Source organism: Acromyrmex echinatior, chromosome 1 (genome assembly GCF_024713525.1).
Source record: "Acromyrmex echinatior isolate Ae372 chromosome 1, ASM2471352v2, whole genome shotgun sequence".
Classification (NCBI taxonomy): Eukaryota; Metazoa; Arthropoda; class Insecta; order Hymenoptera; family Formicidae; genus Acromyrmex; species Acromyrmex echinatior.
In genome coordinates this window covers 8,169,659-8,185,423 of record NC_141852.1, presented here as the reverse complement: position 1 = coordinate 8,185,423, position 15,765 = coordinate 8,169,659, and the positions used below count along the sequence as shown (strand labels likewise).

The 15,765-nt window shown below is 31.6% G+C and overlaps 1 protein-coding gene across 9 annotated transcripts in view; it reads left to right on the top strand.

Moving 5' to 3' along the window:
• Window positions 1–15,765, top strand: part of stol (voltage-dependent calcium channel subunit stolid) — a 113,775-nt gene that overhangs the window by 91,906 nt on the left and 6,104 nt on the right. For 8 of the 9 annotated variants that reach the window (XM_087409625.1, XM_087409613.1, XM_087409609.1 and 5 more), the window contains one exon: window positions 13,113–13,309. In XM_087409625.1, coding sequence (XP_087265751.1) covers window positions 13,113–13,309 — 197 coding nt within the window. Of the gene's footprint in view, window positions 1–13,112; window positions 13,310–15,765 lie in introns of those variants that run through there. The other variant, XM_087409631.1, reaches the window with a different exon arrangement.

Below are 15,765 nucleotides of genomic sequence, written 5' to 3'. Positions count from 1 at the left end.
ATGCTCAACTTAAAAATTTTATGCGATTATTGTCTCATTATGACTAATCATTTGGCACAATATTTGCTTCAAAATTAGAGGTCCAAAATACCTAATTTTGTGATGACTCTTTAAAGAATTGTTACACTGTAACAAGAATAACATACTCATATCTTAGCTATGAAACGTTCGATCTCATGTCTATCACAGTATAACATACTTAGAAGAATTTGGCCGGTGAATTTTACGCACATCGTCCGAGATGGAACATATTCAATTTTATTATTTTTTCTCAAGACCGATTAGTCTGTGCACTCTGACTAGCTTGCTCGATGATTATATAATACGCTTTAATTCTTTTTCTTCTAAGATCAATATCAGATCGGAATCAGACTACGCATTGAAAATTGAGATTCAAGATCGGAAGATCGGAAATTTGATCAATCAAATAATAGAAGCTAAAATTCCTTTGTCCTCATTAGTTTTAAATTTCAATCTTCAATCTTGAATGCGTAGTCTGATTCTAACCTAACGGCACATTTTTTATTACCTGATCTCAGAATAAATCAGTATATAAAAAGATTATGTCCGAGTAAATAACAAAAAGATTTGCTGCCGTGGCTGTGTGTACTATCACTAGCATTTTATCTTTTCCAATTTTATGTACATTTTTACAATATTATCATTTTTAAACATAAGAATTGGACCGTTCATGTGAATACACAACCAATAGGAAATAGAGTCGACCAAACCGAAGATGGATCTTTGGTGCTTAAATTCGATATTAATTTATATACTACGTATCAAATTCTGTCAAATCGCGCTGAATTGATTTTTCGGTTTCGAAACACTATACCGACAAAATCATAGTCACAAAATCACAAAATCAAAAAATCAATTCGGCGCACAATTTGGAAGAATTCAATACATAAATGCACATCAAATTATTTTAAGCACTAAAGATTCAGCTTCGACCGTTATGAGTTCTATTTCTATTGATTGAATCAAAATTGTGTAAGGGTTTCAGGGCCCTACTGCAAAAATAAATATGGGCCCCTACCTTTTCATAAAGTTCATATTAAAAAAAACTTTGAAGGATTTAGAAAATATAAGAAAACAGAATAATTCCAATTATATTTATTAATTTTATTATGTATATTATTATATACATATATGTTATATAACATAATAATATTGCGCGCTTTTGTGCGTGTGCGTGGGCGTGTGCGTGTACGTGTGCGTTTGCGCGCGCGCGCGCGTGTGTGTATGTGTGTGTGTGTGTGTGATTCTACGTTATATATCAAAATAATGCAGAGCTACGCGCGTGTAATAACTCAGTATTTTTTATTTTTTCCATTGATCAGGTTTGAACATCGCGAGTTGAAGTAGGCAATCTCACGGGCTGGATGCGGCTCATGAGCTGCTAGTTATACATCACTATCACAAAAAATATATAAAAGCCATTTGATTAAATGAACAATTGCATTACCGATATATAATTTTATACTGACTACTCAGCCAAGAACTCTGCATTGACGGTAGCGACATAATCAAACGGCGGTCTAGCGAAACCAGTAGCTATACATTCAAGCACGAACCTATATACACCTAAGGACTTCGATTCTTTTCCTCGGAAATTTTCACAAACTGAAAAATGACTACTATTCTACATTAATGCTCATAGTTCGTGCACGATTAACGACACGACTAATCCTCACGTCCATTTGTAACTAAATTTAATGTAAAGACAAAATAATCTGAATTTTTGGAAGTTTTAAAAAAGTAACCGAGGGAAAGAATCAAAGTCTTTTATGTGTGTTTGCCTTCAGTGCGCCGAGAGTGAACGAGACATTGAGCTCCTTCTCACACTAGTCGCTTATTTCAATCGACCGAAAATGCTTTCTTAGAAAATCTCGGCCACTCGGCAGTCCCTAGCATCAATAAGGGGCGAGGGGCATTTTAAATATTAGGTGTTGGAATTAATTCGTAGCGTTTTTTAATGAAAGAATGTTATTTATTTCACATGAGCATTAAAAAATACATTAATGAAAGTACTTCCCATCACTTGTAAAACGCTACGAATTAATTCCAACACCTAATAATATATAAGTTTTAATAAATTGTAATAATAGTATACCCCTCCCATTAATCCAGAATAGTATAAATTATTAAAAATCGTTAAAAGTTATACGAGATATTTAATATCATAGTTTACGAAATATTTAATTGTTTATGATTTTTGCGCGTTATATGTATACCTCTTTCATAAACTCGAGTAGCAAGAATAGTTTAGTAGAAGTAGGATTTTATCAGAAAAAATTATAAACCAGCATTTCTCTTCACGAAAATCTTCGAAAGGCCATCAGAAAAGAAATGTTTGAAATTCAAGACTTATTAAGAAAATATGCAAAAAAATCGAATAGTTGCAAAAAGCACATTTTTTGTTTATAAAACGAAAGATATTGATGGAAAAAAGTTTGATATGAAAAATTATTCGATAATAATATTCGAAATACCTACAAAATGAGATGTGAAATATTAAAATCGATCTATTAAATAAATAGAAAAAAATTTAAAAAGGCCTTTTTTTCACTCGTTCTCTGTTCATTAAGATTTAAACGCAAAGTGTCTTTGAAATTCTCGTAAAATGTAGCCCTCGTAATGACGAACAAATCTAGCCCTAAACGAACTTGAAATGTTCATTTGTTTTTGCAAAAAGCCATTTGTTCACTAAAAATCTATCAGCGAAAAAAATAATTTCTTCATTTTTGAGCATTCGCACATCAATTTACTGGGGGTGATTTTTCTTCTTCAAGAGTTGCACTATCACGTATATTTAGTAACAAAACGATGTTTTGCAATTAAACTATTTATTATAAAATGACTTTGAAAAGTGAGTATCTTTTTTTCATATAAAAAAATGAAATAATTTTGTTAAATATGCAATTAAATAGCCGAATGAAGCATTAGATGACATTTTTTTACGAATTTAAAAAACAAGGTTATTCTCTGATTATTAGGAGCCAAGATAATAAATTTTTTTCAAAAAATCATTGTGGCTCTAATTTTTAAATTCAAGGATAGATATAAATCAGCCAGCTAACATAGATTAGACATGTGTGAAATTATATACTTTATTCTTGAAAAGAATTGACAAACGTTTTCTATTGGGTCTTCCTTAGAGTAAAAATAAAATTGGTGATGTATAAATTTAATATAAAAAATGCTATGCTAATTTTTAAGATTAAGAGTTTCATCTGGCACCAATTTGTCAAGGAAGAATTGAATTTACTGTTAAAAAATTCTTGAATTCCCGAAAAAGTTTGTTTAAAACCATTGAAGAATATGAGGGTGACAGGGCGCGCCGAGCGGAGTAAAGAAGATCGTGCCGCTCGGCGACTCGCGCGTATCTGATTTCGTACGTTAAAATTTGCTAAATTTACATTTTCTCAACAATAAATTGACGTAAAAACATGATTTTTTTTTAATCTGGACTAGATCAATGAGATATAAATAAATAGCTTAACCAAATGTTTCACAAAGTAATTGTAACCATGAAATTTTTAGTTGTCCTTTTCTTGAATTTTTATTTTTTCGGTTTATTATTAAAAAATCACGTTTGAGTATGGAGTGCATGTCTCATTAACAAATTTAAGTCACATGAGTTATGTTTATTTAATATGCTGTAAAAAATTGGACAATTAAATGTACGGAATTAGTATTAGTATAAAATTGTTTTTGTGAATTTAATTGCAGACTACATTACTGATCTAAAAAAATCATATTTCTACGACTATTTATTGCTGAGAAAATGTAAATTTAGCAAATTCTAACGCACGAAATCAGATACACACTGAGCGGCCCGATCTTCCCCATTCGACTGCGCGCCGCCTTCCCTTATTTCGCCTGGCGCGCTACTTCGCTCGCGTTCCTCAATTTTTCAATGGTTTTATACAAACTTTTAGGTAGCAAAAAATTCAAGAATTTTTTAATATTTAATTTAATTTAAAAATTCAATTCTTCCTCAACAAATTGGTGCTGGATGGAATTCTTAATCTTAAAAATTAGAGCCACAATGATTTTTTTTTTAATTGTTATCTCGATTGGTAATAATCGAAGAGTATCCTTTTTATTTTTAAATGTGTAGAAAAATGTTAGCTGTCGAATGCTTCACACGGCTATTTGATATGGTGCATATTAACGGAATTATTCCATTTTTTTATATGAAAAAAAGATACTTTCCAAAATCATTTGATAATAGTTTAACTGCAAAAAAACATTTTTACTAAATGTACGTGATAGTGCAACTCCTGAAGAAGAAAAATCACTCCTGTAAAATTGCTGTACGACTGCTCAAAGATGTAAGTAATTAAGTTTTCTGCAGGCAAGTTTTTAGTGAACAAATGGCTTTTTGCAAAAACTAATGAACATTTCAGGTTCATTCAGGGCTAGATTTGTTCGTCATTACGAGGGCTATATTTTCGAAAATTTCGAAGCTTTGCGTTTAAATCTCAATGAACAGAAAGCGAGTAAAAAAAAAACCTTTTCCGGTAGTTTTTTTTCTACTTAACTAATAAATTGATTTAATGTTCCACGTCTCATTTTGTAGGTATTTAGAATACCTACATTTTTCATACGGAACTTTTTTCCATACAATCAATATCTTTCGTTTTATAAGCGAAAAACATGCTTTTTGCAACTATTCGATTTTTTTTCGCATATTTTCTTCACAAGTCTCGAGTCTCAAACATACGCATTTTTTTTCTTATGGCCTTTCGAAGATTTTCGTAAAGAGAAATCCTGGTTTATAATATTTTTCCGATAAAATTCTACTTCTGCTGAACTATTCTTTCCATTCGAGTTTATGAAGAAGAGGTATATTATATAATGCGCATAAAAAATCATAAACAATTAAATATCTCGTAAACTGTTGCGTTTTAACGTGTTTATATTATTCTGGATTAATGGGAGGGATATACTATTACTACAATTTATGAAAACTTATATATTATTTAGAATGATCCTCGTCCCTTATCGATGCCGTAAGCCGCCGAGATTGCAGAGAAGGTATTTTCAATCGCTGAAACAAGCGGCTAGTGTGAGAAAGAATTCGCTGTCTCATTCACTCTCGGCAGAGTCCATCCTAGATATCGTCTAACAAAGGCACTAATTCAACAGTACATATACTTCCTCATTACAGTAACATTTTGGGACGAAAGATTTATTTAACGAAACAAAAGGCCGTAATTATCTCGGTTATTCGATCGAAAGGCAAAAGGAGAGCAATTAAAGTGGTAAAACTGATAGCTTTTTGTTTGCTATTAGGATGCGATCTACTTGACAAATGCTTCGAAGCTTTTGATTGAACAATCGGAAGAAAGAATTTTATTAATTGTCCAATCAAAAAATTCTTCGCATTTGTAACATCAAGTGGATCATAGCCATAGTAGGGATAAGTTTCTCTTTGTAAGGAAATTTTGTTGCTTGTAAAAGATAAGTATACAATGATATCTTTATGGACTTTTACAAGCTTTTACAATAAAGTGATACTAAAAGATTTTAAATTGTGATTCTTCACAAATTTAAGGCGAAAATTTCATATGATCAAGTGTTTGAAACTTAGTTTCAAAGATATAATACAAGATGCCAAAGAGTTAAAAGAAAAATTTCATTTTGTCCACAAATTTTAAAAATCAATTTCGAATTATTTAGTTAAACTTTATCTATGTTTTTAAGACATCAAAATAACCTGAGTGATTTTTGAAATTTTTAAAAGTCTTTAAAAAAGTTTATTGTACTATCAATAATTATCATTGCCAACAAAAGTTTTGAAAAAACTTATATGAATCAAGCACATTATAGGTACCAAATATTTTTTCTCTTTTATCTTTTTTCCATAAACTTTTTAGTTTCAAAATCAAAATCATTCTAGAAAAAAATTTTACACAATATTTCAATAATTGAAAAATCATAATGATTTTTTTTCCGAAAAGCCTTTTGAAGCTTAGAAAGTCTACTTTAAAATATTTATTTATTAAAATTTGTCCAATGATGTTTTATTCAAATACAGCGTTCCAAAATATAATAAAAATATTGAAAAAAATATAAATTTTCAATTTTATATAATTTGCATACTAAACAATATCAATTTTTAATTTTATGTAATTTACATAAGGAACAAAATATCGTAGAGATAACATTCAAATATCAATATAACTAATCTGTGCTTCGCGGATTTTCTCCATATCTTGGTCCATTCTTGATGTGCCAACGTTTCGTGGACCTTGCAGTCCACTTCAGGGCGAGGAGCAGCCTGATACTGAGCTGTTCCTCCAGGTCCTTCCTTTTTATGTTATGCTACTTGTTGAGGTGGGAGTTTTTTGGTGGTGGAGGGGGGGAGGGGTTAGAGTGATGGGGGAGACAGATAGTGGAATCTTGGTCGGTCTTTGCTGGTCGGGAGGATGGTCTTCCACATCTTACTTATGTTATAGGCATTATCCCTGTTTAGATTGTTAGGATGTTTTTGTATTTCTATGGCTTCTCTGTATTTTCTTGGGAAGTATGATGTGATGTTGGTTATCGTGGTTGCTTGGTCAAATAGTATTTGATGTCCTGTTTCGACATGTTATGTTCTGATAGTGCCGACTGTGTGACGTGTTTCAGTCTGACGTCTCGTTGGTGTTTTTTTATCCGTAGGTTTACCATTCTCCCGGTTTCCCCGATGTATACCTCATAAAATCCAAAAAATCCGACTACAGCCCACAGATCTACTCGTTAGCTTCGACGTAGAATCCCTGTTTACACAAGTCCCAATAAAAGATACGATTAACATAATAAAAACCTCACAAAAAGTCTCCTCCGACCTCATCCCACTAATAGAGCACTGCCTAACGACCACGTACTTCTCCTACGACAACCATTTCTACGAACAAACGTCAGGAGCAGCTATGGGCTCTCCGATTTCTCCTGTAATCGCTAACATCTTCATGGAACACTTCGAGAAAGAGGCTCTCAGGAAAGCACCAAAGAAACCAGAAGTCTGATTCCGGTACGTAGACGACACATTTGTGATATGGAGACACGGCAGATCTGAACTCCGAAAATTCCTCATCCACCTCAACAAACAACACCCCAATATCCGTTTCACCATAGACATAGAGGAAAACGGGAAACTCCCATTCCTAGATGTGCTGGTATCAAAGGAGGCCAACGGCACCCTAGGGCATCAAGTGTACAGAAAAACAACACACACGGACAGATACTTACATGCTGAGTCACACCACCACCCAGCACAAAAACAATCAATAATATTCACTGGTACACAGAGCCTTCGCCATCTCCGACAGAGGACATTTACGGACAAAAATAAACCACCTAAAACAGGCCCTACAAAACAACGGACACGACAAAAAAGACATAACCAAAATAATCAACAAACACACAAACAAGACAACGGCTCCGAACACACAAACAGACGACAGGACCCTAATCATTCTCCCTTACGTCAAAGGAATTACAGTGTACATATATTTAACACAGACAGACCGGATCGAACAGGATATTGAACAAACACAATATCCGAACTATCTACAAACCACTCAAGAAGATAGGACAAATCTTAAGAAACCCCAAAGATCCAAGACCGCCACTCAGTTCCGCAGGAGTATACAGAATACCGTGTTCCTGCGGACAAGTATATATCGGGGAAACCGGGAGAATGATAAACCTACGGATAAAAGAACACCAACGAGACGTCAGACTGAAACACGTCACACAGTCGGCACTATCAGAACATAACGTCGAAACAGGACATCAAATACTGTTTGACCAAGCAACCACGATAACCAACACCACATCATACTTCCCAAGAAAATACAGAGAAGCCATAGAAATACAAAAACACCCTAACAATCTAAACAGGGATAATGACTATAACATAAGTAAGATATGGAAGACCATCCTCCCGACCAGCAAAGACCGACCAAGATTCCACTATGTGTCTCCCCCATCACTCTAACCCCTCCCCCCCTCCACCACCAAAAAAACTCCCACCTCAACAAGTAGTGTAACATAAAAAGGAAGGACCTGGAGGAACAGCTCAGTATCAGGCTGCTCCTCGCCCTGATGAAGTGGACTGCAAGGTCCACGAAACGTTGGCACATCAAGAATGGACCAAGACATGGAAAAAACCCGCGAAGCACAGATTAGTTATATAGAAAGCACCCATGGAAGCATCAAGAAGATTCAAATATCAATTTAAAAAAAACTTCATTTTCCTCTTTAAAATACATTTTTGAAAGCTTTACAATTATTTTTACTTAAGCTTTTGTAAAGTACAAAAGAATTGTAAGCGTTCCTGAATTTATGAACAGTAGTATCTGTTAATTAATCTATTGATTGATATCAATTATAGTGTAGTAAAGAAAAAATGAAAGATAAAAGGGGAACGATCGCTTCTCTTTCTTTACTACGAATTTACGGAGAATTGTCTTTCTTTACTACGCCACTGCTTTGATAAGTTACGTTAAAAAATTTGAATCCTCCAAGGATCTCAAAGGATTAAAAATCGCATATAAATGTAGTTTACAACTTTCGAAAGATTGAATGTTTATTTTTAATTTATGTACTTGTTAATTGTTATAAAATTTTTTTTATCGATTTGTTTAACTTATAAGGATGCATCAGGATACAATATTTGGGAAATATTCAGTATCTGATATTATCAAGTAATTTTCGATACAAAGTAAATCACTTTTTTACTCCGGTCAGATAGCCGGACATCATCAGTATCCGGCTATATACAGGGTGGACCATTTTAATTTATCCAATTAATAAATAATAAGGCTCTATACGTATAAAACAATGTAGTACAGAAGAAGGGCAAAGAGCCAGTATAAAAGAACTTTAATTTAAATTAGTATTAAAAATTCATATAACAATTACAATTAACAACAAACGTTTCAATTCTAATCGAATCATTTTCAATGTCTTAATATATGAACATCGTTCTAAATCAAAAATATGTACATAGTATTACAATATTATTATAATTTTTAATATCATATTTTTCATTTCGTGTAGTACGCTACGAGTCATTTTTATCAAGAATCAAAGTAGTTATAAGAAAATTCTGGAAAAGTAACCGTCAACAAAAAGAATTAATATTAACTACATAAAAATTAGTAATATAATAATGTACCTTGTCAGTGATATCAGTAAATGTGTTAAGAGTCCATTAATAAAAAGAGAAAAAAATGCAGGTAGATTGTGATCCATTTTGTGGTACAATATATTAGTTTTTTTATTCTATAAATTATTTTAAGCAAATTTGCAAACGAACATCTAACTTTCATGATGTCAGATAACGAGATGTCAAGAAGAAAAACATTTATCGGCAAAATAATGGGAAAAAGGAAAAAAGATATTAGGAAGGAGAAAGAGAATATATAATGTTAGAATTCAATTCAGGCAAAGACTCTGTGTCATTTTGTCTGTTTATTCCATGTTTCAGATATCAATCTTTTATTATATGAAGTATAATAAAAGATCTCTATATCTAATATGCCCACTTTATCCTATTTAAAGTTATGATTCTCTTCAACGGTTGGAAATCACTGATGGAGATTTTGAACTTATATTGATATTTGAAACATGTTCATGCAATCTTTAATTGTCTTTTTGTCTGGCCAACGTAATTAACATCACAATCTTCACAAGATATTCTGTACTACATTTTGATTATGAAAGTGTTCCAACTCATTTCCTCTCTTTATGAAATTTCTTAATGTGTTAGGAATGGTAAAAGCCAATTTACAATTAAACATATTAACAAGGTGTAAATCTTTCAGATATTGTATTGACATATGGAATCATAAAAAATTTTTTTGTGTCATCCTTATTATTCAAACTATTAATATTGTTAATATGATATTTAATTCTATCATGAATAGTCGAGAAAATAAAACGTAAAGAATATCTGTAAAAAAATATTAATGGCATCAATCAAATTATTTTGTTGGAATTTCGCATGATACAAGCAAAAAATCTTATCCACAACTCCATAAATTATACCTCTTTTATGACAAAGTGGTGTGAATAAAAATTAAGAAATCTACTGGAAAAGATTGCTTTACGGTATATATCAAAAATAAGATTCTGTTCTTCAATAATCAACATGGTATCCAAAAAATTTATTTTTCCATCAATGTCAACTTCCATAGTGAACTGCAGTCTAGTGTGCAACGAATTAAAAATATCCAAAATATCATCAATACTCTCAGATGGAGCAGCCAAGATAATATCGTCAACATATATAATAATTAATTTTTTTTTATTAATTTATCCAGTCGATTTTCTCAAAATCTGTAAGTTTAAGGCAAAAATGTTTCAGACAAAAGTTTTATAGTTTTAAGGAGAAAAGAAATTGGTGATCTTGGTTTTTGAGAAGATATCCTTAAGATTAGGTCAAGGTTACCTAAAACTTTTTTTAATGGAACTCGTCATTTTTTACATATTCTTATAACTGACTTCAAGACCTTTTCAAAACACTACAATAATGTTATTTTTTGTTAAATATTTTCCAAGTTACGAGGCTTCAAAGTTACATTTGCATTATCCAAGGTGTTAGACTGGCTAAAACCTTTGGAATGTTGTTCAGAGTCATAACCTTGACAACTTACAAGTTAATTTATTCAGTCAATTTTCTCGAAAGCTAAAGGAGATAGGAAAAAACATTTCAAAAGTTTCACAATTTCGAAAAATGAAATACTGTTGTCAGCTCAATCGTAGATGGCACCACTTCTGAGATTTCTTTGTTATAGTCATTTTTTGGAAATGGAAGTTGATTTTTTCTTCCAGTAAAAGCTGTCAAAAAGACGAATGCAATGTTTTTTGAGATTTTCAATTCGCTTAATTTTTGACCGAGTTACAGAACTCCAAAAACTTTGGAGCTCTGTAACATCAATAAGAGGGATTAACATTTGATTAACGTGAGTTCCCTTGCCTCTCACGATTCGGAATGCTTGATTAACGCGAACCCTCTTGCCTCTCCCTCTACGTTGATCTCGCGAACATAACGATTGATCGAATACGAATCTTGTCATATTTTATCGGATTCTATAAAATTTGTACAAGATTCCTATAAAATCTGATTCAAATTAGTGAATTTACGATCAGATTCCATATTCAAAACAATAAGATTTTTCTTTATCAACTTTTTTTTATCAACCAAAGCGATATTTTGCCTCTCGCACCGTTCTGCGAAACCAGATATGTAGCTAATGCTGGGTCTATCTTATATGTCAATGGGCGTATTCAGTGGACTCAACAATTGAGAGAGCGCTTGCTATTATTGATGTATTCTTTTAGATCGTCCAATCAGAATTTGAGGTCTAGAAGACTACATCAATAACAGCGAGCGCTCACTCAACTGTTGAATCTGCTGAACGTAGCCTATAATAAAGATGTCAAACTTTAAAACACTTTTTAAATCATATCATTATGATCATTTTTTACGAAGTTACTTTCTCTTAAAAACTGCCTTTTTTGGAGAACAGAATAGATGATCTCTTAACTTTTTGATATAGTGTATATTCAAATATACTCCTTTGTGTATATTCAAATATATTGCAATGTTCTTGCAAATGTTGCTGCAATATTACTGCAATCACAAAAATATATTTAATTCCTTTACAATATTTGTACAATGTTGCATCCCAGATAATTTTACGAAATATTCATTTCATAAAATTTCCTAAAATCTCAAAACAATATTCCAAAAGTATTCCAGAATATTCTGAAATATTTACAGAATGTAAAAGCAACATTCAAATAATCGTTAAATATTCTATTCATACATTGCGTTACATATTCGGATAGTGTTCCGTATATTTTCCGCAAAATTATAATTTTTTTAGAAATTCTAAGTCCGAAAGTCCTTAAACTAATTTTTAAACGAATTATACTATCAAAAACATTTTCTTTACTTTTATCTTGAAGTCCAATTTTGGAAGCTCACAAACGAAACGCTGCGCTCTTTACATTGGGCGCGTTCAAACCGAGCAAAGTTGCTAGCTGCTAGTCTGCTTGCCGAGCAATTGAATGTGATTGGTTGGATTTATAAGTAACAACCAATTCATATTTATTTGCTCAGCAAGCAAATCTGATCGCTTTGTCGATTTGAACACGCGTATTCTTTCCCATACGATTCTTATTTACGAGTTAATGCATCTTTGCCGCAACCCTTTATTGGCGAAGATGCATATCGCGGGTGAGTTTATGATATATATAAGGTTTTTATAATATATATATAAGAAGTATACAAACAATATTCTGAACATTTTATTAATATTTGAACATTCTATGATAATCTTTTGTTATGTCGGAATATACGATACATACAAATTAAAAAATACAAATCAAACTTTTTATGAATAATTAACATTAGCTGGAGCATGATTACGATAACTATGACCCCTCAAAATGAAAGTAATTTTCGGAAACATTTTTAGCGAAGAATACGAGAAAAATAGTAAAAAAATTCTTCAACCAATAGATACCAAAATAACTAACAATTACAAAAAAATCATCGCTTCACATGGAAAGTCGTGCACCCCGTAGCAGAAGAGGAGGGGAAGGGAGGTGAAATGAGAGTCGCTTCGCGTGGAAAATCGTGCTTTCTGTAACAGAGGGAGATGAAGTGAGTCTTAACATCTTGGGTACGTTCCGATATTTACTATCAGTGCCAAAAATCTATAGCACACGTAACATATACTGTATAGTTTTAGCACTGGCAGTGAATATCGGAACGTACCTCTTGTCAAAGTCAATGTCCTGAATAACCTTCAGAACATTTTAGACAATCATTGTTTATTAAAAAGTTATTATCAAATTGATCATAAAATTAAATTATAATTATTAAATTAAATATTGATTATAGATTTTTTTTACTATTTTTTTCCGTATTCCGTACTAAAAGTGCTTTCAAAAATAATTTTGTTTTGAGGGGCCACAGTTATTGTAATCGTCCTTTAGCTGGAATTATAAGTTGGAGAAAGAATTGTAAATATTGCTGCAATATTTTGAAATTGAACTGAAAGATGCTGAACATTAAGATATTTTTACGATGTTCACAGAAAAGTGACCGTCATTGATTATCAAGGAACTTGCAGTCCTCAAGAATCTCATCAATCATCAGCGCCGCGAACTCTGTCTGATTCTATCATAATGACAGCGGTGACATTTGGCAACTTTCTTTGGACTTTGACTTTGAGTTTTAATATTCAAGACTTATGGCAGACGACATTGGCATTTGCTAACGACGTAATGAATGGTAATATTTAAAAAATGTGTTTACATTCATACAATAAACAAAACGGTTTAAAAGTGTACCAATTATCTTGATAAATATGTAGCAAGAGTATATACATTCTGTCTTATTCGTGCAAATCACGAAATATTAAAAACGGTGTTTGTTCTGGTGAAAATTTTTCTTACAATTCTTCATATAATTTTGCAGAATCTTTATATAAATTTCAGAATTGTTCACAATTTCTACGTAATTTTATAGTTTTTTGGAAACTTTCATTTTTTATACGAATTGATACTATAATTTTTAAAGGAAAATTTATAAAATCTGAAGTTTTAAGTATTTTTTTTAATCTATAAATATAAAAAGAATCTTAAAAACACTACCAGAATGTTTTTCACTAGGATGTATAAATAATTTATGTTTTCAATCAAGAAAAAAGAGTTACTATATTCCTTTTTATAATAACAATTTGATAAAGACGTAGCAATTTTTTATGAATAACGATAATTAACTAAACGTTGAAATTAAGATTGAAAAAGTCACTTTGGAAGATAATTTGCATCATTATGCGTTTACTTACTAAAAAAAGTAATTTGTAACAAGTAACGTTATCTCATTATTACAAGTTAGGACTAAAAAGTCACGAGTTACAAATGCCAAGTTAATTTTTTCAATAACAAGTGACTTTTCCAACTTGTTATAAGTAATGATTGAATGTGTGTGTGACTTTTCAATCCTGATGTTACCATTACAGTTATAAAAAAAATCGTCATTGCCAAATCGTTATTATAAATTATAATATAAAAATAATGAAAATATAAGAATAATGATAAGAAAAGTAACGATGTTATAAGTTACTTTCATGTCTTGCTTTCAACAGTATATTGTTTAGATAGGGGAGCACAAGTTCTCAAATTATTCTTTAAGTGCTTTTTTTTTTAATGTATAATTCCTTAGGAATTCATAGAAAAATACAACAAGTGTGCCTTAAAAAATTACGTGCATATTGTTTAGAATTCGAGCGCGAGCAAGCAGACGCATACTGGTTTATCGTGCCAGAGGTTCCGGGTTCAATCCTGGTAGGAAAATATATTTACGCTCGTGTCTCCTCTCGGAAAAGACCAGCAATTATTACTATTAAATAATTCTCCACGTGTCTAGCAATTGCTGGACGACTGCATCTAGCCATGCGCTTAGGAAGGGTTCCGATAGCACACATCGCTAATTGATCGATTTAAATAAAATATTCTCATTGGTAAAGCAGTGAAAAGTAACTAGCCGATGTGAGTGGATGTGTGCTATCACACTATGTGCTAATGAGACCCTCCCTTGAAAAATTGTAGAAAATTTTTCGACTCAGTTTAGTCTGCTCTATCTACATATGAAAATAGTCCCAAATATAATCTTTGGAAATTCATGAAAAAATTTTTGAGAATAAAAAGAAGTGTCGAACAATCATTATAGGAAACCTAGAGAATCAAGCATGATGTAGCATAGCAAGATGTAGATTGAGCAGGCATTATATGTGTTATATATTTGCTATGCATTTGCTGACAAACTAGAATACGTTACGAATGCAGCAACATGATTATGCATGTAATCAGTTAATGAAACGAGATTTTAAAAGCAAATTGTCAGCAATATCAGTACGTTGTTAGTAACATGTCAACATGATAGCTACGAATAATTTTGTTGTTCCATCTAAAGCATAATAATGAAAACATATAACGATATATTAACATGAAAACTTCCATCCATTATTGAATATGTCTTTAGGTTTAACGTGGCTTGTTGCTCTAACAAAATGTTGACATTAAATGATCATATGTTTATGACAGTTATTTTCATTAAATCACACATCACGAGCAATGCCTAGCACTACCAGTAGGCAAATGCAGTAGAATTCTATTTCTTGTAAGTAAAATATCATATAGATGTTTACTATGAAATATTTCATGTTCTAATGAAACGATAATGAAATGATGTTTTAAAGGCGAGGCTCTGAAATAAAGCATTTTTTAACAGTTCTTAGTTCTTACACCTTGCTGACGACAATTCGATGCCCTTCTTTTTGTTCTTAAAAACTTTTTTTTATGAATTCCCAAAATATACATTCACTATTTGACGTATATTGTTGTCACAATATTATATATTAGTTATTAATATACTGTGGATGACACACCAATGATAACAAATTATCTGCAAGTTGCCATCAATTTGTAGTGTCAATATATGTGTAATTACAGATAACAAACTAACAACACAAATGATTGTAAAAAGTTGTTATATTATACGAATCATCTTTTTGCAAGTAGAAAATTTATGCTGATACGTTGCAGTCATATGTATTAGAATGATATAGGAATAGAATTGATATAGGATTAGACAATACGCACATGCACATATAAACTGTTGTTGACAGATTCTTAAAAAAGATATAACAGAAGATTCAATATTTAATTTTGTATAACAGAATC